We start from the raw sequence: 22459 nt of genomic DNA on the forward strand, positions 1-22459 counted from the left end.
TCTATAGCCAACAATTGGTAAGTCCATAGAATTACAGGACAGTCCTTTGTCAGTTGAGACAATGTCCCAATGGTCACGTAAAATCTTCGGCAGAGTGACCTTATCCGGGGTAAAGGTGGTTGTCAGAATCATCCGCTCCTTTGGAGGTACCTCAGGTTCAATCTTCTTAAAGGCTTCCATCTGTGTAGTATTAATAGCCTCCACATAAGCAGACGTGGGATGTTGTTTACTGTATCCACGCTGTTCAAACTTGTTCTTCATCTCATCTAATTGTTGTCGTTTGTTAGCTTGGTCACTGTTGTTTCGAGTGACCCTCTTAAACTGTGATTTGGGCAAGGCCTTTTTCAGGAATGGTGGATGGCAACTTGTTCCTTGTAAGACAGAGTTTCTGTCAGTCGGTTTTTGATACAATGTTGTTCTCAGACCAGTGCCAGATTTGGATATTCTTAAATCCAAGAAGTCAATTGTCTGTTATCTTGAACTTGAGGTTATTGTTTACATCATTCAATTCCTTAAACCAGGAATCCAATCCTTGTTGGTCACCCCTCCAGATCAAAAACAGATCGTCTATGTACCTGCGAAAAATCAGTATCATCTGATCTTGGAAGAGTGTGGTGCCCAGGGTTTCAAATTGTGCCATAAACAGATTGGAATCTGAAATAATTCAATTTCAAACAATATTCCAGGAGCTGTAGTACCACATCAACTGGTGGACCCACATATGGAGAATTGAGCAAAGTTGATCTAATTGCGGCCATCCCCTCATCATGCGGGATGACGGTGTACAGGCTGGTTATATCTAAAGTAACCAGCAAATCATTCCCATTTAATTCGTCCACCTCTTGTAGTAGCTTCACCATTTCTATGGATTGTGTATATATATATATTGAGACGGGAAGCCTTGAGATCTATCTCAGACGTTCCCCACCTGTCAGAATGTGGATCGCTGACAGCGAATAGTTGTGGGTCTCTGCCCACTCCAGAATCCGAGATACTTCCCTCAATGCCAGGAAGCTTTTCGTTCCCTGCTGAAGGTCTAGATTAGAATGTTGAACGGGGGGAGCTCTCCTCCTGCTTCCACAGGCCCTGTGCCTTCTTGGCGACCCAAACCGCTCCCCATCCTGACAGACGCGTCCGTAGTCACAGTCACCCAGGATGGTCTTAAAAAGGATGTCCCTCGGGACAGGTGATCCGAACAGAGCCACCAAGAGAGCGATTCTCTCAACTGGTTGTCCAGAGAAATCTGTGGAGACAGATCCAAATGATCGCCGTTCCACTGCCTCAGCATGCACAGTCGCAACGGCTTGAGGTGGAACCTGGCAAGGAGAACGATGTCCATGCCGGACACCATGAGACCAATCACCTCCATACACAGAGCCACAGATGGCCTTAATAAGGTCTGGAGGACAAGACATGTTGAAGCTAGCTTGCAACTTCTCTGGTCTGTTAGAAATATTCTCATGTTTATGGAATCTATTATTGTGCCCAGGAATTCCACCCTGGTGCTTGGAATAAGAGAACTCCTTTCTCTATTAATCTTCCCTCTGTGGGATCGAAAAAGACAGAGGAGAGATTCCGAATGGTCTTCCGCCAGACAAAACGATGGTGCTTGTACCAGAATATCGTCCCAGTAGGGAGCAACTGCTACACCCCAGGTTCTGGTGACTGCTAGAAGAGCCCTTAGAACCTTCGTAAAAATTCTTGGAACAGTAGCTGGACCAAATGGAAGTGCAATGAACTGGAAGTGCTGGAGCAGGAACGCAAACCTGAGGAACTGGAAGTGTTCCCTGTGGATTGGAAGGTGATGGAATGCCTCCTTCAGATCTATAGTGGTCATAAACTGCCCTTCCTGAATTAAGGTAAGTATGGACCTTATTGTCTCCATCTTGACGAGAGGACAAATAGAAATGTATTTAAGTACTGGACAGAAAGATCCCTCCTTCTTTGGGAAAATGTTAGAATAGTAACCCAAATCTCTCTCTGCGATAGGCACTGGGACAAAGACTCCAAAGGAGGACAGATCCCTTACGCACTCCAGAAAGGCTTCCCTCTTTCCTAGTCTTGAAGACAGGTTGAGAGGATGAATCTGCCCCTGGGTGGATGAGATTTGAAACCTATCTTGTAACCCTGAGCTATGACCTCCAGGACCCAAGGATCCTGCACATCCCTAAACCAAGCCTCTGAAAGAGCGACAGTCTGCCCCTACACGATCCAAAATATGACCGGGGTCCGCCCCTTCATGTGGACGTAGTCTTGCAGAGACTTCTGGCTCTGCTTTGATCTTTTCCAGGACTGAGCCGGCTTCCAAGAACTCTTGGTTTGCTCTGGCTTAGCGGAGGCCTTTGGGTTTTTATCAGAAGAAAAGGATGAAAATACGAACTTTGTCCCTTAGATTTGTTCTCCTTATCTTACGGTATGAAGGCACCCTTGGCCCCTGAAATCGTGGAGATAGTCAAACTCTTTCCCTTAAAAGAGAGGGAAAGAGACTAGACCTAGAAGTTATATCTGTCAGAGCGCCTTACGGGCCTGAACAAAAAACCTGAAGTCTTAGCCATAGGCTAATTAATTTGCGTAATGACAGCACAGATAAAAGAATTAGTAACCCAGAAGGCCGTAATTCTCTCCTGAAAGATGTTGAGGGAACCCTCCACCTCAATCATATTTGCGAAGGAGACGAACCAAAAGGTAGCCGCTCCAGCAACTGCAGCGACAAGTGCCACCAGTAAAAGCAAATATCCCATAGGTAAAACATCCACTTTAACAAAGTTTCCATCCTTATATCTGGCAGCTCTATGAACAACGAACTATCCTCACACGGGCTAGTATTACGTGTGGCAAGCGTAAAAATAGCGCCAACCAAGTAGGGATGGGAAAAAGCAGCTCGGCCTTTGGAACCTCTAATGTAAAGAAGTAAGCTCCAGCTGTAGTGAGCAAAGTGACTTTTATTTTTCATACAGGGTCAAATACAGCAACGTTTCGGGCTAAGAATAAGCCCTTTTTCAAGCATGACATTAAGTGAACAAAGTGTTTAAATATGAAAAATAAAAGTCACTTTGCTCACTACAGCTGGAGCTTACTTCTTTGCTTGATTTGTTTGGGCTTGGTAAGCCCCTTCCTTCTTCTTGTGAGTAGTGGGTGCTCTATTCACTTCTGCTTATTCCAAGTGCGAACCTCTAACGTAGTCAAAACCTCCTTTAGTAGAAAGCGAAAACGTTCTGACCTAAATCTAAAAACTGGATCCTCCACAGGCGGAGGATTATAGGCAGTAGACTTAAATCCTGAAAGTTCATACTCTGAAGTTTCAGAGAAAACCTCATCCTTAGATAACTGATCAGAGATATCGAACAAATAACATGATGCCATCTGGGCAGGAGTGCAAGATTTAACCTTTCTCTTAGCAGTGCGAGGGAAAGCACTAATGGCCGCAGACACCGCCGTATGAAACTGCACAGTAACGTCTGTAGAAAAAAAAGCCCCCCCTTAGATGGAGGATTAGAAGTGCAATGGGAAGCTGCATCTGTATACAAAGATGCATGTAGGGTGTGCACCTCACTGGACGAGGCGGCTCAGTGGTATCAAACATGTCAACCTTATTTGATATAATCCCCTTATCAAGGCATATGGAACATAACTGAGAGGGCGGATATTCCAGAGCTCCCTCACAATAAAAACAGGCATTACTCTTTGAAATAGAGGGAGAACCCTCTAATGAATCAGAATCCTCCATAGTTAAAGTACGATATGCGGAGGACTCAGAAAAACTTAAATTATGCTTACCTGATAATTTTCTTTTCTTCAGATGGAAAGAGTCCACAGCTGCATTGATTACTTTTGGGAATTCAGAACCTGGACACAGGAGGAGGCAAAGACACCCCAGCAAAAGGCTTAAATACCTCCCCCACTTCCCTCATCCCCCAGTCATTCTGCCGAGGGAACAAGGAACAGTACAAGAAATATCAGGGTGAAAAGGTGCTAGAAGAACAAAAATAACAGACGCCCCACAGAAAAATACGGGCAGGGAGCTGTGGACTCTTTCCATCTTAAGAAAAGAAAATGATCCACAGCTGCATTCATTACTTTTGGGAAAACAATATCCAAGCTATAGAGGACACTGAATGCAAAAACTGGAGGGTACAAAAGGCTGCCCATTCTGAGGGCACCAGGCCTGAAAACTCCTACCCAACAACATCCCGCTTCGTCCGAAGCCAAGAACAACTTTGAAACAAAAAGGAAAAGGCCCAAGGACACTGACCGCAGATAGTCCACAAGCCTTGCTAGAGACCGCAGGAACTAGACTCGACTGTGTCAACAGCCTCTAGGAGATACCGTCGCCCAGCAGTCGGCCTCCAAACAACACACCCCTTACTAAAGAAAGGGAACAAGCTACCATATTCTTTCCACAAAGAATAAAAGACACGAAGAAAACATGAATGCTCTTGTAAAGCACGGCTAAGCCCCCTAAAGGGACTCAAGGCGCTGCTCATCTTATCAACCTCGAAAGGGGAAAGGCTGAGTAGACCTTGCCGGGGATCGAACTTGCAATCCTCGGTTTGCTACAGAGCAGAGTAGCCAGAGTGCATTAGTATGCTGAGCTAGCAGTCCAGCTAGCATATGGAACTCCAGACCAACAGAGACCCACCGGTCTCATAGAAACAAGGGGAGGCAATACCCAGACCCCAGAAATACAGAAACCACGGGAAAGGCCGGGAGTCTAAAAACAGAGAGAATCTTCCCCTAGCACAGTGCAACTGCACTCTAAAAAGCAACTGAAGACAAAGGTCCCCAAGTCACAAAACAAAACCTGAAGCAAAAACACTGCACGCTGCAGTCACGTAAAAATGACTCTGAAAATTAAATACTTGCAGGGAAAGCAGAAAGCAGCTGAAGATAGGATCCTTCAAATTATCCACTTACCAGCGGATAACGTCACAGGCTATCTAAGAGCCGCCAGTCCTTCCCACAAACCTTGAACATGGAGAAATGAGAAACCTCAAGATGCTTACTGAACCTAAAATGCTCAGAGGACGAATTTAGCAGAGCAACAGATCTCAGATCCTGCTCCAACACCGGACCAGCCCAAGCAACAGACATGTCTGATAGACAGGGGGGACAGAAAGACCCCAACCACAAGCCCCCAGGGAATGGAAAGAAAAAGGGGGGACTCACCCACCCCAACAGAGCTCGGGTGCCAACACAATCCGCTCCTCCAAAATAAGGCACTCCCAAGGAGAACCCCCTGGGACCTGGAACAGAGAAAAGTGCAAATGATACGTAGGAAGACCTGTCACAGCTCTCTTAGACAGTCTCTACGTAGAGAGATAAAATTCCAACTGGTGAAACAGAGCCCACAGAGAAGCAGATGCTGCCCCTTACAGAAATAAGCCACCTGATCCAACCTCCTACACACAGGGCAGGACAAAGACCCTCCAGAGAGAGGAAAACCCCAGCTCATAAGGAAGACCAACTAACCCCTCAAAAGGGAAGGGCACAGATAAGAACAGCGTACATGTCCACAAGACATGAAGCCATAGTATGATCAAAACACGGACCGAATGAAAAAAACATCCAGACACCACTGTTGACCCAACAGAGAAAAAACTCCCCATGAAGAGGAGCACACTCCGTCCGCAGGATCATAAGTTTTCAGACATCCAAAAAGGATCCAAGACAAGAACCCTGGACCTAGAATCGTCCTAGAACGAAGTCACCCCCAGGGAACACAAGATACCCTATCTGAAGCAATCAGACTCACAGGGGATGAGAACCGGGAAACCCGGAGAACGGGTACAGGACTCTCTCATAATTCCCAGCCCAAGGGAAGAGAACACCCTTAGCCGGAAGTCAACACCCCCCCCCAACAAGGTTCTAGGCCGCGACATTTTCTCTAGAGCCCAAAGGCAACACTAAGGGAAATTAGAATGAGAACAGAGTCACCCGAAAGAGAGTAGAAAGAAAAGCTAGACTCCATAATCCTTTCAGATTAACGTTCCAGAGGACCACACTCAAGGGAGAAGAATGCAAAGCATCCCAAACCCAGGCATAAAAACATCCCCTAAGCAAAAAGCTTGGAAAAAGAGACAATGCCTCCTATCGCCCTTGATATGGAGACGACTAACTCCCGAAGGAAGACAAAGCCTCACGGCCTTCACTTCCTAAATAAGCGGCCAAAGTAGTCAGAAAAAACGGACGAAGTCCAGAAAGTCTCGACACAAAGGAAGAGAACCTCTAAAAGGAACAAGTTCTAAAAGGACACTTCCAAAGAGAACATGAAAGGCAAAACCGTAAGAACGGCGGTATGAAGGACCTAAATCCTTCAAGCCTCCAACCCACAACGGGAAGGAACACTCTAGTTCCCGGAAAAATCGGAAATGACTGAGCATGTCACCGCTGATCTCAACGGAGTCCTGGCTCACTAGCTTGAAAGGCGAATGAGGACTGAACCAATCCCCTATGCCCCTAAGCAACCCCAGACCCTCAAGTCCTCTCAGGATGTTAATTGAAGCTTGTAAAATAAAACAAGTAAACAACACAAATTATATTGTGATCACTAGGCGCCCTCACCGGACCAACCGGACATAAAAAGGCGCCATGTAACTAGGCCTCAAAGACAGAAGAATTTGTACCCAGTCAGGACCAGCCTGAAACCAACGGCCCCAGCACTGTCAAGGTCACAAAGAGTCTCCCCAATGAGAGAGGGATAAAGAACAGTCAAACAGACTTTTGTAAACAGTGCGACCACATAATCGCGAGTATCAATTCCAGAGAAGAAAGTTCCCGAAGGAAATATCACACCACAACATGAGCTTTAGTCCAAATAAAAATCATCCTCACTGGATGAAAATAAAAGATAAGGCAACCCATAGGTTATTGCCCAGGAAAAACGGACACACCCGGAAGACCATCCCAACAGGGCTCCGACTTCCAAGCTCAGAACTGGAAAAGGATACACAAATAACAAAAACTATAAGATTACTTAATTCCCTTATGTCTATGCATGCAAGCCAGTCGAAGATTAAGAATCCCCAGACCCATTAAGAGTGGGATCCTCCAGCAACGTCAAAAACGTGCCTTAGTAGAACACGAAGGCACGCCAGTCTATAACAAAAGGCGCAAGATACCTCCGCCGGGACAAAAGAAAACACCGGCCCCGAAGGTTGACCCCCTGAGGCCTCAGGGGCAGTCTCTCCCCTGGAGGGCTGAACTGGACCAGGCGATCCCAAGCATGATGAGCCCCAGTTAACGGAACACAGCTATCGTGAGCACAGAGACGGATGGCTCAGTGGGCACCTGATTCCCCGATTCTGAGGAACAGAGCACTCTAAAACGGCATTTGGAACATAACAAATGAGCATGTATCACCCGGGCCAATTCATATTCTTCGCAAGAAGTAGAGTCTGAATCAGAGAAATCCGTCTCCAAAAAAATCTGAATTTTTTTAATTGGGGTTTCTGTCCCTTTAAAGGTGGATTAACTTTAAGTTTAGCTTACATTAATTTTTTCACTTGTCTTGTATTCTGAGACACCTTTACTTATAGTAAAACGTGCACAAAATGTATTCCTAAAACCTACACTATACTTTACAAAGTTTGGTATTTGTTGATATCGAAGACCAATAAGGATGCAGAAAATTCCTACCTCTGAGCTATCGGCTCTTTAATCTATCTGCTCTCCACCAGTTGGACATTACCTCAAATTACAGAATTTCCTTTCCATTGGGAAAGTTAAAACAATTAAAGTAGCCTGATAAAAGATGTTATGAGAGTTTTTGGTTTCACAGGTCTACTATGCCAAGTTCTTCAATCAACAACGTCCTCTAAGAGAAGAATTTCACTGTTATAGAGAAGCATCTTATATGACCTGGATGGTTGGAAGCCAGTGCTACAACTTGCCCCTCCCTATTGTGTCCTTTTAAGTCTTAGCACTACCTGGCCACCCCCCCAGACCAACCACATTTGCCCATGTACCACTCACTAGTATGCCCCCGTCAACCTGACTTTGTTCACTGGCCTGCCATGCTCAGTCAGGGTAAGCCGCCCCTCCCCCCCTTACAATGTTTGCTTGAACCATGGCTGATGGGAGCACACAAAAATAAATGCAGAAAAATGAATATTATGCTTGAGAAGCCTTTTTGGAAGATTTGGACTTTGAAGAGAGTTTTCTAATTCTTCAATAGTTTGTAAGAACGAACACCAACAGGCTTATACTTACTACCCAAAACAAATATCCAAAAGGATATTATTAGACATATTATGCAGAAAGCAGGCCCTTCTCCATGCCAGGAGAAAACAACCACAGACTGTTATTGATATAAGATTATGAGCCTCATTTATCATGTAGTGGGCAGACAAGGTTCACAGCTACCTGTGCACCCACGTTTGTGGCAGGTGGGCAGCAGACAAGCAGCATTCTTTTAGCAGGATCTGTCAATAATCCTGGACAAGCAAGGGTGGGGTGATTTAACTCCACCAGAGGTTTGGAGTAGGCTCACAATAGCATGCCTGCAACTAACCATTTTATTTTATTCGGAAGTAGGACAAAATAGGGAAAGAATGAAATTTCAGTAGTACAATATAATTTCTTTTACAATCAAAGAAGAAAAATCTAAGGGTTAAGTAAACAAGAAGAATCCATAAAATAGTGATATGCTGTAAATATAGATTTTTTTAGCATATAATTAAATAAATAATAATTAGATATCAGCATATGCATACATATCCAATTTGTAATGTTTCAGGAGTGTGTGAGAACACCACACTGCTTCTTCACCTAGAAACTGTCCTTGGGGAATGAGCTTTAAACCCCAGTGACAAGGGCATCTTCAAACAATCAAGCGTGTAATCCTACACCTTGCCAGCACATAGCCCCTATGGTGTCACTGAGGATTTAGCATTAATGCCTAAATATTTATTTATGCACAGAGATTGCTTATCATTGAGACCCTTCACAAGAACATAAACAATTATTGCAGAAGAAAGAATAGCAAAATAATTTGTTTCCTTAATGCATTCAGGTGTTTACAGATATTTCAGAACCTCAAATACTTTCATCCTATATGGAAGGGTCTGTTTAGGATTCAGATTTAGAGGAAGAAATTAAAATAACATTCTAAGTATTGGAAATCTTAGGCAAGAAAGAAGAAGCAATTATCTCAGTCTAAAAATACTACCTCAACTATACAGCAAGAGCAGACTCAGAAGCAAGTATATAAACTATATGATACATAACTCTTGATCACTTTGTTACTTGGAGTCTTATATTTACCATATTTCTTGTATTCCAGAACCCTTTGATAAACATTCATTGCCTGTTCCTAAATGATCAGAAAAGTGTTGTATTTCTATTTATTGAGATGCACTAAAACTAATCTTTGATCTGTAACCTGCCCATTAAGCTTTACCCAGGAAGGGGTATATGTATCCAAGATGCTTGCTATATATGTAACTGATAACTATAGAAGCTTAAGTAAAATTTAAAAAGCTTTAGGTTGACATTATACCACACACTACATAACTGACATACATAAAACCTAAACCAGAGCTCTGGAAAAAACAGTATTGTATATGTAACATGATTTCAGACGATTCCTCCCTTTACTAGTTTATGGTAAACTGCGTACCCAAATAAAGATATGCTATTTATTATTCTTAATTATTATTCAATTCATTATTATTAGTCATAAAAGATAATAAGGAAAAGTAATTTTAGAAATGCTTCATTTGCTGGCAAAAATGATTTCAAAACACTTTCATATTTCAATATAATTACTTTGAGAAAACCAACCATATTCATTTATGGGTTCGACATCAGGAACATCTTCCAGGCAAACTGTTTTCATCTTGGCTTCAGGTTGATTCTCTATATCCTGCTCATTTGAAAGAATATCCGGAGAAACATTTTCTTCTGTTTTTTTCCTCTCTGCTTCTCGCTCAAGTTCTTCTATTTCTTGAAGACGCTTTTCAAGAAGTTCCGCTTGACGCTTCTGCTTTTTTTTAAGTTTCTTCTTTTTGTTTTTGGAAATTTTGCCAACCTAAGAACAAGATATAATCATTAGTTATCATTTCAAAATGGCTATTTTATGCATAATGGTCACCGTTACTAATTAAAGAGACTTTCAACGGAAACATGGACATGTAGTAAATCAGTTTATGACATTCTAATTAAAAATGCAGTATAATTTCATCTGAAGCAGAAATTCACTTGTTAAAGAGACAGCAAAAAATGTATTGTTTAGATTGCTCCCTCTGCCTCTAAAGGTTTTTTTAAATAAACAAAAAAAATTTTTTTTTTATATTAAAATGACATGAATTAATTTATTGCATTTACATTTTTAACCTTTATATTCTGTTTTCTAATGCTATTAAAATAGACCTCAGAACAAAGAATAACAATATTATTTAACCCCTTTGATGCTCATGACGAGGTGTTCTTGTCATGCTCATCACTGCCTGTAGGTGCATGACAAGCCCTCACCGTCATGCAGGGGGATCACCGATCCAACACTATTTTTGGCGATCCCTCTCACTACAGGCCGGGGATCATATACGTGGTGATGTCACAAAGGGGGGCTTAACAAGGCTAAATACCAGTAGCTGCAAGAGTACTGGATGGGAGGAGGATTTTCAAACCCTTGGATCTCAGTTCCCTTAGTAGCTATTACCCTCCAAGACCCCTCGTTTGAAAGAGAATCGTTTGCTCATTTAAATGGTTGTCTTGGAGCAGTACCACATATTTCAAAAATAAAGTAAAAAAACACATGGGGATTTGCTTGGGGCTATTAAATTATATGCACAATGAAAAAAAAATCTGGTATGTCTAGAGACCCCTAATAAAGTTTATTTTATAGTAGAGAAGTCCCTTTCTTAAAACAAAATATAAATTGTGTCTGCATGGGTCACTTACTGAAATTTGACTTACAATAGGGTTTAAATGTATGTAAAAAAAAAAAAAAAAAAAAAAAGCTCAAAATTGGCTCAGCACTGGGGTGTAAAAAAGGCTTAGCAGCGAAAGGGTTAAACGGATATGTCAAAAATAAACTTGCATGATTCCGATAGAGCATATAATTTTAAGACACTTAAATTCACTTCCATTTTAAAATGTACTTCTCCTCTCTAGGTATCTTTTGTTGAAAAGGAATATGTACATATCCTTCACTACTGGGAGCTTGCTGGTGATTGGTGGCTGCACACATCTGTCTCAGTCAATAGCTCACCAGATGTGTTCAGGTAGTTACTAGTTGTGCATTGCTACTCTTGTGTTGACTTTGCAGGGAGTTAAACACACAGTTAAATACAAGCAATAGCGCAATAAGAAGATGCTCTAACATATAGTTCTTTTTGCACTATTATATCCCTTTAAATTGTGACTAAACCTTCATTAATGTTCAGTTTAGTTACTACCCTCCCTAATTGTTAGTCTGACAAGGAAACACTTTTCTAAAAGTGGATATCCAAGGTGACCTTTGAAACCTATTTGTAAAAAAAAAAATATAGGAGCATTTTTGGAGTGGGAAGCGGTTGAATGACAAATCACTAAATAGTTATTTGCCAGATTCCATTTTAGGACTATCAAAACTAAAATCTTTATTTAAAACATCTGAGACACAAAAATGAAGCACATTTTTTATTTAATTTCACACAACGAGAATCTTACGTTGCCAGTCATTGTTTGATGATAAAAGATAGGTATTTACCGATATACTTACTGGCTTCTGTTGAGGAGCAGTACTTACTGAAAGAACAATTTGAAAAAAAGAAATGGAAAAAAAAAGGTTTAGTATGTCTTTATGTTTGATGTTACTATTAAAATACTCAATATTCTTAATGAGATATTCTATCCAAAATGAATGGCTGTTACCTGCTGATCCAGATGGGGGAGGTGCACCAGCCTTCTGCCACTCTGTTGCTTCTGCAGCCATTCGGCGAACATAGGAGTCATCAACACACATTAGGATATTTTCTGGCTTTATATCTGTATGAATAATTTTACATTTGCTATGCAAATAATCCAGTCCCTGAAGAACCTAAATTTAACATGGAAACGTAAAAACATTAAAACATGGACACTTTTTGTAAAGATAAACTGGAAAGAATCTAAATTTAAATATCCTGATGTGCCGTCAATTCTACAATTCTGTTTTTAGTAACAGTTACCAAGGCAACACTGCAGGTGATACCTATTTCTATTCTAAGCTTGGTGTATGTATTTAGTATCAAAAGAGGTGTTTTGTAACCAACCAAAGCAAACAGCAAAAAGTAAAAAACAGAATTTATGTTTACCTGATAAATTACTTTCTCCAACGGTGTGTCCGGTCCACGGCGTCATCCTTACTTGTGGGATATTCTCTTCCCCAACAGGAAATGGCAAAGAGCCCAGCAAAGCTGGTCACATGATCCCTCCTAGGCTCCGCCTACCCCAGTCATTCGACCGACGTTAAGGAGGAATATTTGCATAGGAGAAACCATATGTTACCGTGGTGACTGTAGTTAAAGAAAATAAATTATCAGACCTGATTAAAAAAAACCAGGGCGGGCCGTGGACCGGACACACCGGTGGAGAAAGTAATTTATCAGGTAAACATAAATTCTGTTTTCTCCAACATAGGTGTGTCCGGTCCACGGCGTCATCCTTACTTGTGGGAACCAATACCAAAGCTTTAGGACACGGATGAAGGGAGGGAGCAAATCAGGTCACCTAAATGGAAGGCACCACGGCTTGCAAAACCTTTCTCCCAAAAATAGCCTCAGAAGAAGCAAAAGTATCAAATTTGTAAAATTTAGAAAAAGTGTGCAGTGAAGACCAAGTCGCTGCCTTACATATCTGATCAACAGAAGCCTCGTTCTTGAAGGCCCATGTGGAAGCCACAGCCCTAGTGGAGTGAGCTGTGATTCTTTCAGGAGGCTGCCGTCCGGCAGTCTCATAAGCCAATCGGATAATGCTTTTAATCCAGAAGGAGAGAGAGGTAGAAGTTGCTTTTTAACCTCTCCGTTTACCAGAATAAACAACAAACAAAGACAAAGTTTGTCTGAAATCCTTAGTAGCTGCTAAGTAAAATTTGAGAGCACGAACTACATCCAAGTTGTGCAACAAACGTTCCTTCTTTGAAACTGGATTAGGACACAAAGAAGGCACAACTATCTCCTGGTTAATGTTTTTGTTAGAAACAACTTTTGGAAGAAAACCAGGTTTAGTACGCAAAACCACCTTATCTGCATGGAACACCAGATAAGGAGAAGAACACTGCAGAGCAGATAATTCTGAAACTCTTCTAGCAGAAGAAATTGCAACCAAAAACAAAACTTTCCAAGATAATAACTTAATATCAACGGAATGTAAGGGTTCAAACGGAACCCCCTGAAGAACTGAAAGAACTAGGTTGAGACTCCAAGGAGGAGTCAAAATTTTGTAAACAGGCTTGATTCTAACCAGAGCCTGAACAAAGGCTAGAACATCTGGCACATCTGCCAGCTTTTTGTGAAGTAACACAGACAAGGCAGAAATCTGTCCCATCAAGGAACTTGCAGATAATCCTTTTTCCAATCCTTCTCGAAGGAAGGATAGACTCTTAGGAATCTTAACCTTGTCCCAAGGGAATCCTGCAGATTCACACCAACAGATATACCAAATTATGTGGTAATTTTTCTGGTTACAGGCTTTCAGGCCTGAACAAGAGTATTAATAACAGAATCTGAGAACCCTCGCTTTGATAAGATCAAGCGTTCAATCTCCAAGCAGTCAGCTGGAGTGGGTCGAACGGACCTAGAACAAGAAGGTCTCTCAAAGGTAGCTTCCATGGTGGAGCCGATGACATATTCACCAGATCTGCATACCAAGTCCTGCGTGGCCACGCAGGAGCTATCAAAATCACCGACGCCCTCTCCTGATTGATCCTGGCTACCAGCCTGGGGATGAGAGGAAACGGCGGGAACACATAAGCTAGTTTGAAGGTCCAAGGTGCTACTAGTGCATCCACTAGAGCCGCCTTGGGATCCCCGGATCTGTACCCGTAGTAAGGAACTCTGAAGTTCTGACGAGAGGCCATCAGATCCATGTCTGGAATGCCCCACGGTTGAGTGACTTGGGCAAAGATTTCCGGATGGAGTTCCCACTCCCCCGGATGCAATGTCTGACGACTCAGAAAATCCGCTTCCCAATTTTCCACTCCTGGGATGTGGATAGCAGACAGGTGGCAGGAGTGAGACTCCGCCCATAGAATGATTTTGGTCACTTCTTCCATCGCTAGGGAACTCCTTGTTCCCCCCTGATGGTTGATGTATGAACTAGGCCCTCGCTAGCTGAGGCCAAGCTTTGAGAGCATTGAATATCGCTCTCAGTTCCAGAATATTTATCGGTAGAAGAGATTCTACCCGAGACCAAAGACCCTGAGCTTTCAGGGATCCCCAGACCGCGCCCCAGCCCATCAGACTGGCGTCGGTCGTGACAATGACCCACTCTGGTCTGCGGAAGGTCATCCCTTGTGACAGGTTGTCCAGGGACAGCCACCAACGGAATGAGTCTCTGGTCCTCTGATTTACTTGTATCTTCGGAGACAAGTCTGAATAGTCCCCATTCCACTGACTGAGCATGAACAGTTGTAATGGTCTTAGATGAATGCGCACAAAAGGAACTATGTCCATTGCCGCTACCATCAAACCTATCACTTCCATACACTGCGCTATGGAAGGAAGAGGAACGGAATGAAGTATCCGACAAGAGTCTAGAAGTTTTGTTTTTCTGGCTTCTGTCAGAAAAATCCTCATTTCTAAGGAGTCTATTATAGTTCCCAAGAAGGGAACCCTCGTTGACGGAGATAGAGAACTCTTTTCCACGTTCACTTTCCATCCGTGAGATCTGAGAAAGGCCAGGACAATGTCCGTGTGAGCCTTTACTTGAGGAAGGGACGACGCTCGAATCAGAATGTCGTCCAAGTAAGGTACTACAGCAATGCCCCTTGGTCTTAGCACCGCCAGAAGGGACCCTAGTACCTATGAGAAAATCCTAGGAGCAGTGGCTAATCCGAAAGAAAATGCCACGAACTGGAAATGCTTGTCCAGGAATGCAAACCTTAGGAACCGATGATGTTCCTTGTGGATAGGAATATGTAGATACGCATCCTTGAAATCCACCTTGGTCATGAATTGACCTTCCTGGATGGAAGGAAGAAGTGTTCGAATGGTTTCCATCTTGAACGATGGAACCTTGAGAAACTTGTTCAAGATCTTGAGATCTAAGATTGGTCTGAACGTTCCCTCTTTTTTGGGAACTATGAACAGATTGGAGTAGAACCCCATCCCTTGTTCTCCTAATGGAACAGGATGAATCACTCCCATTTTTAGCAGGTCTTCTACCCAATGTAAGAATGCCTGTCTTCTTATGTGGTCTGAAGACAACTGAGACCTGTGGAACCTCCCCCTTGGAGGAAGCCCCTTGAACTCCAGAGAATAACCTTGGGAGACTATTTCTAGCGCCCAAGGATCCAGAACATCTCTTTCCCAAGCCTGAGCGAAGAGAGAGAGTCTGCCCCCCACCAGATCCGGTCCCGGATCGGGGGCCCGCATTTCATGCTGTCTTGGTAGCAGTGGCAGGTTTCCTGGCCTGCTTTCCTTTGCTCCAGCCTTGCATAGGTCTCCAGGCTGGATTGGCTTGAGAAGTATTACCTTCCTGCTTAGAGGACGTAGCCCTTGGGGCTGATCCGTTTCTGCAAAAGGGACGAAACTTAGGTTTATTTTTGGTCTTGAAAAGACCTATCCTGAGGAAGGGCGTGGCCCTTGCCCCCAGTGATATCAGAGATAATCTCTTTCAAGTCAGGGCCAAAGTGTTTTCCCCTTGAAAGGAATGTCAAGCAATTTGTTCTTGGAAGACGCATCCGCTGCCCAAGATTTTAACCAAAGCGCTCTGCGCCACAATAGCAAACCCAGAATTTTTTCGCCGCTAACCTAGCCAATTGCAAGGTGGCGTCTAGGGTGAAAGAATTAGCCAATTTAAGAGCACGAATTCTGTCCATAATCTCCTCATAAGAAGAAGAATTACTAATAATCGCCTTTCCTAGCTCATCAAACTAGAAACACGCGGCTGCAGTGACAGGGACAATGCATGCAATTGGTTGTAGAAGGGAACCTTGCTGAACAAACATCTTTAGCAGACCTTCTAATTTTTTATCCATAGGATCTTGGAAAGCACAACTATCTTCTATGGGTATAGTGGCGCGCTTGTGTAGAGTAGAAACCGCCCCCTCGACCTTGGGGACTGTCTGCCATCAGTCCTTTCTGGGGTCGACTATAGGAAAACAATTTTATAAATATGGGGGGAGGTACTAAAGGTATACCGGGCCTGTCCCATTCTTTACTAACAATGTACGCCACCCGCTTGGATATAGGAAAAGCTTCGGGGGGCCCCGGGGCCTCTAAGAACTTTTCCATTTTACATAGTGGTTCTGGAATGACCAGATAATCACAATCATCCAAATTGGATAACACCTCCTTAAGCGAGCGCGGAGATGTTCCAACTCAAATTTAAAAGTAATCACATCAGGTTCAGCTTGTTGAGAAATGTTTCCTGAATCTGAAATTTCTCCCTCAGACAAAACCTCCCTGGCCCCCTCAGACTGGTGTAGGGGCCCTTCAGAAACCATATCATCAGCGTTCTCATGCTCTACAGAATTTTCTAAAACAGAGCATACGCGCTTTCGCTGATAAGTGGGCATATTGGCTAAAATGTTTTTGATAGAATTATCCATTACAGCCGTTAAATGTTGCATAGTAAGGAGTATTGGCGCACTAGATGTACTAGGGGCCTCCTGTATGGGCAAGACTGGTGTAGACGAAGGAGGGGATGATGCAGTACCATGCTTACTCCCCTCACTTGAGGAATCATCTTGGGCATCATTTTTACTAAAAAATTTTTATGACATAAAATACATATAGTTAAATGAGAAGGAACCTTGGTTTCCCCACAGTCAGAACACAATCTATCTGGTAGTTCAGACATGTTAAACAGGCATAAACTTGATAACAAAGCACAAAAAACGTTTTAAAATAAAACCGTTACTGTCACTTTAAATTTTAAACTAAACACACTTTATTATTGCAATTGCGAAAAAGTATGAAGGAATTGTTCAAAATTCACCAAAATTTCACCACAGTGTCTTAAAGCCTTAAAAGTATTGCACACCAAATTTGGAAGCTTTAACCCTTAAAATAACGGAACCGGAGCCGTTTTTATATTTAACCCCTTTACAGTCCCTGGAATCTGCTTTGCTGAGACCCAACCAAGCCCAAAGGGGAATACGATAGCAAATGATGCCTTCAGAAAGACTTTTCTATGTATCAGAGCTCCACACACATGCAGCTGCATGCCATGCTGCCCTCAAAAACAAGTGCGCCATACCGGCGCGAAAATGAGGCTCTGACTATGATTAGGGAAAGCCCCTGAAGAATAAGGTGTCTAAAACAGTGCCTGCCGATATAATCATATCAAAATACCCAGAATAAATTATTCCTCAAGGCTAAATATGTGTTAATAATGAATCGATTTAGCCCAGAAAAAGTCTACAGTCTTAATAAGCCCTTGTGAAGCCCTTATTTACTATCTTAATAAACATGGCTTACCGGATCCCATAGGGAAAATGACAGCTTCCAGCATTACATCGTCTTGTTAGAATGTGTCATACCTCAAGCAGTAAGAGACTGCACACTGTTCCCCCAACTGAAGTTAATTGCTCTCAACAGTCCTGTGTGGAACAGCCATGGATTTTAGTTACGGTGCTAAAATCATTTTCCTCATACAAACAGAAATCTTCATCTCTTTTCTGTTTCTGAGTAAATAGTACATACCAGCACTATTTTAAAATAACAAACTCTTGATTGAATAATAAAAACTACAGTTAAACACTAAAAAACTCTAAGCCATCTCCGTGGAGATGTTGCCTGTACAACGGCAAAGAGAATGACTGGGGTAGGCGGAGCCTAGGAGGGATCATGTGACCAGCTTTGCTGGGCTCTTTGCCATTTCCTGTTGGGGAAGAGAATATCCCACAAGTAAGGATGACGCCGTGGACCGGACACACCTATGTTGGAGAAATAAACATTACATTTTAATATACTAAACAGATAAATTATATCTTAATTCGTTTAGAGAAATGACCATTCAGACTATGGACAAAAAAGATCGGCAGGTCCGCTGAAGAATGCTCATTTCAGTGTCACCAGTCTCGCAAAGCTCCCATTGGGTGGAATGTTTTTAAAAGTGGTCTGACAAATGGCGATATGCCTTCCATAAAAGTATGGGGCTTGCTGTCTTAAAACCTTCCTAGCATATCGCCAGTGAATCTGGATCTCACAATTGTGGAGGGGGCATGGTTTCAAAACAGTTTTACACAACATACGTTTCGTCTGAAAATTGCATTGAAAAGATGGCGAGGCAGGTATGTGTGAAAATGTTCCCCTAAGCTAGAGTGTATTGTAACCTGCAAAGCTTCCCTTTTATAATCCAAGGTATATGAAACCCAAAAATGTATTTTGTGATTCAGACAGACCATACAATTTAAAAAAAAAGTTTCCAATTTACTTCTATTATCAAATTTGCTTTGATCCCATGATATTTTGTTTAGAAGAGATACCTAGGTAGGCGTCTAGAGCACTCTATGGCAAGAAATAGTGCTGCCATATAGTTCTCTTGCAAATGGATAACATTCTTGCAAAACAGCATAAAGTGCTCCAGAAATAGACTGGCTCCTAAGCATACATCACTGCTTTTTAACAAAAGATACCAAGAGAATATAGAAAAACTGATAAACTAAGTAAATTAGAAAGTTGTTTAAAATTGCAAGCTCTATCTGAATCATGAAAGAAAAAATAAGGGTTTTATGTCCCTTTAATAAAGACCCCCCCCCCCAATGACTTAATGGTTAACCTGAATAACCTGGGGGGTTGTGGGTATAAAATACATGTGTATATGGTGTTTTCTAAAAATGTATTATACTATAAAATAACTAGAAATTAACAAAAAAAAATATAAGCAATTTCTTTACCTTGGCCCATATCCCTGGGTAATACTTACCAGTGAACAAGACCCTCTTCAAAGTGGCGTGGACAGAATGACCAACTCCCCTGGTTACCTATAAGAAGTAACCCTTAAGCACCACCCTTTCCTCTTCCTAGAGATGTTTAGCCAAAAAGGTGAACTAGGGAAAGGGTGGGGAGCCTGGTAATTAATAACCTGGGATTTATAGTTATCTTGGCTCTCCCTGGTAATACCAGTGAACGTATAGAAAAGAAGATAAAATCATATTAAAAGATGGGTGGGAAATTATACAAATATAAGATTACAAGAAAAACTGAATTTTATGACTAAAACCAAGAAGAAGCGAATTGATGCAAATTAAATTTATAATGAGAGATGAAGGCATGATGAGATAAGACCATAGTTAAACCAAAGCCAAAATACTGCAACTATACTCAAAGAAAGTATCCTAAATCTATCCAAAACTTGCTCACCTTAACATAGAAGGTCTGGAAAAAACAACTAAATATAGAAAATCTATATTTCCCTCAAGGATCTTAAAAATTATGACAAAATAATCTCAGTCAGGAAAAGAACAGACTGTATCAAATAACAGAAAGGACTCCTGCGTATCTGGACAAAAAGAATGAAAGAAATGTAATCCAATACCATAAAAATCTGAAACAACTTTAGACAAGTAGCCTGGATCAGTGGGCAAAATAGCATTGTCCTGTTGAAAACAAATAAGTAACAATGCTACTAAAAAACAAACCAAATTCTTAAAAAATGGCAGTTTTTACTGGAAAGAATGAAGGAGGAAGGAAGGAAGAATATGAGCCAAGAATAAAGAAGTGAAACACTAAACGGCCCCTGAGCCCACTATACCATAAGTAGTCAAAACTGTTAAAACCTGGAACTTGGAACATTCCAGAAAAAGACTTAGTGGAAAACCATCATGTTGGAACTCAAGTGATTTAAAGAAACTAATATGTAAGTATCATGAAAATAAACTCAAAGTGTTCATCGCTACGTAAGGAAAAAACAACATAAATTATAGGAGCAACTGTAGGTTGTAAGACTCAGAGGGAACCGAATCCCCAGAGGACTGATCGGACACAATCGTTATTTTACACAAATGTCCTTGGGCATGAGAGCCTTGATTACTCCTTCGCTTACTCGTAGAAGGAATAGGTAACCTTGCTAAGGCCGTAGAGATGGCCATGCGGAACTGAGAAGTAACCTCTGGTGGAAACAAACCCCTTACAGGCGAAGGAGAATCGGAACTCGGGAAAACTGCGTATGTAGGAACAGAATCTAGGAAACACACATCACTGGACGAAGAGTCCTCAGAGGTGGATGGCTCATTGGTCTCTAACATCTCAATATTGGTTGATGAGAACACTCTATTGTGGCATACGGAATATAATTGAGAGGGCTGGATTACCCGGATCTCCTCACAATATACACAGGTATCAAATTCTGTATCGGAGGGATCCCCCTCTAAAATATCGGAATCCTCCATAACTTGACTATATCAAATTATAGAGAAGGAAAACCAACTGGCACCTTATACCCCCAATGGCTGGGGCACTCACCACCTCCTATGACCCAGACAGATAGAGAAGATGCTCCTCTCCGCAGACACATCCGCAGGAATAGGAAGAAGGGAAAAAAACGTGACCACTCCCGGTCACATGGTGCTCATGCAGGACCTGGTCCTGCTAAGGAAAATAACCTGTACGTTCCGTATCAGCCTAAGAGCCCAAACGTTCTTACACATAAGCAGTTGAAATCACATAACAAATATGATTAAAAAACCCCATTGTTCAATAATCTCCCTCAGGAGATATTAACCCTTGATTCCATAAAGATAAAGGAGTCCCACTGTGACCCTGTCTTATATTGTTAACATGTGTGTAAAATAATGAAACGATCTTAACGGAATCTATGCCGTGGAACAGTGACACAGTCGTTCAAGTTTGACAGATTGTAGCAGCGCTTCTGACATGGACTTGAGTGAAGAAAGCAGGCAGAGAAACTCGTCAATGCTGATTGCTTAAGGAGCTGTTAATATGAGTCTGGATGGGTTCGCAGAAAGACTCTCCCTGCATCTCCAGACTCTAACTTTCATCAATGCTCTCACTGAGAGGCTGACAAGACTACTAAAAACTCCAGTCCCATAGCGAAGAGTACTACCCTCCATAAGGAACTACTCCGAAATCTTCTGACACTTCTCTGCCAACCCCCTGTGACGAAAGGCAAAGAATGGCTGAGGGATGAGGGAAGTGGGGGAGGTATTTAAGCCTTTGGCTGGGCTGTCTTTGCCTCCTCCTGGTGACCAGGTTCTGTAATTCCCACAAGTAAGGAATGAAGCCGTGGACTCTCCTCATATTAAGAAGGAAACAAACAGCTAGAGATGGCACATTATTGTTCCTACAGTAATATGGCAATGCCACCTGAGTTCTTAAGACATAAACTCCAGCTATTTAAACAGTTAGAGCCTTAACTGTTCTTCCTGAGAGAAAATATTTAAAGGGATATGAAAAGCAAACATTTCCTTTTGTGATTCAGGCACAGCATACAATTTAAAAAAAGTTTCTTTTATCAAAGTTGCTTCATTCCCACAATATTCTTTGTTGAATAGATACCTAGCTAGGCATCTGGAGCACTACTTGGCAGGAAGTAGTGCTGCCATCTTGTGCTCTGGCAAATGGATAACATTCTTGCAAAACTGCTGCCATATAGTGCTCCAGAAATGGGCCGGCTCCTAAGTATACCTCTGCTTTTCAACAAAAGATACAAAAAGAGCAAAGAAAAATTGATAAATAGAAGTAAATCAGAAAGTTGTCTAAAAATCACATGTTCTGTCTGAATCATGAAAGAAAAAGTTGTGGTTTCCTGTCCCTTTAAATTAAAGCTATAAGAAAAGGGCTAATGTTAAAAATTTGAAAAATAGGACCTGAATTACTTTATTCTAAATACCATGGGCAAAATCCTGGTGTACGAATATAAAAATCTAATTCTAATAGAGACCTATGGACAGCTGGAATTCTGTAATAGTAATGAAGACCCGTTTCAGTTCAACAGAATAAAAATATGCAAATGAAAAAGACCCAGATGCTTTTGAAATGAAAAAGATTGACACTGAAAAAAACGCACATCCTCCATCTTGCTCAAAAGTCTCTTACAAAATGAAATATAAGCCCCAATTTCAGAGGATGCTAGGGAGTGGCAATATACTAAAGCAGTAAGAAAAGCTTGAACAGATATATAAAATAAACTTGAAGAAAAAAGGCAAACTTATCTCTCCTGCCCCTAGTCTGGGGGCTGAGAATCTCAAACTTGAAAACAAAGTGAACCCTTTCTGGATACAAAAAATGAAATTGAAACTCTTGACTAATAAAGGGATACTCTAGTCAAAATTAAACTTGAATGATTTCTTTATCCTGTGGTCCTATCGTAA

The 22459-nt window shown here is 41.8% G+C and overlaps 1 protein-coding gene across 6 annotated transcripts in view; it reads right to left on the reverse strand.

Moving 5' to 3' along the window:
• Positions 1 to 22459, reverse strand: part of SRPK2 (SRSF protein kinase 2) — a 508288-nt gene that overhangs the window by 129124 nt on the left and 356705 nt on the right. For 3 of the 6 annotated variants that reach the window (XR_008402804.1, XM_053716552.1, XM_053716554.1), the window contains exons 7-9: positions 11854 to 12019; positions 11690 to 11727; positions 9781 to 10027 (exon numbers count right to left, since the gene is read on the reverse strand). Coding sequence is in view for 5 of the 6 variants with exons in the window: in XM_053716552.1 (XP_053572527.1) it covers positions 9781 to 10027; positions 11690 to 11727; positions 11854 to 12019 (451 nt within the window). In the remaining variant the exon portion in view is untranslated. The remainder of the gene's footprint in view (positions 1 to 9780; positions 10028 to 11689; positions 11728 to 11853; positions 12020 to 22459) is intronic. The other 3 variants (XM_053716553.1, XM_053716556.1, XM_053716555.1) reach the window with 1 other exon arrangement.

This window comes from Bombina bombina, chromosome 6 (genome assembly GCF_027579735.1).
Source record: "Bombina bombina isolate aBomBom1 chromosome 6, aBomBom1.pri, whole genome shotgun sequence".
NCBI lineage: Eukaryota > Metazoa > Chordata > Amphibia > Anura > Bombinatoridae > Bombina > Bombina bombina.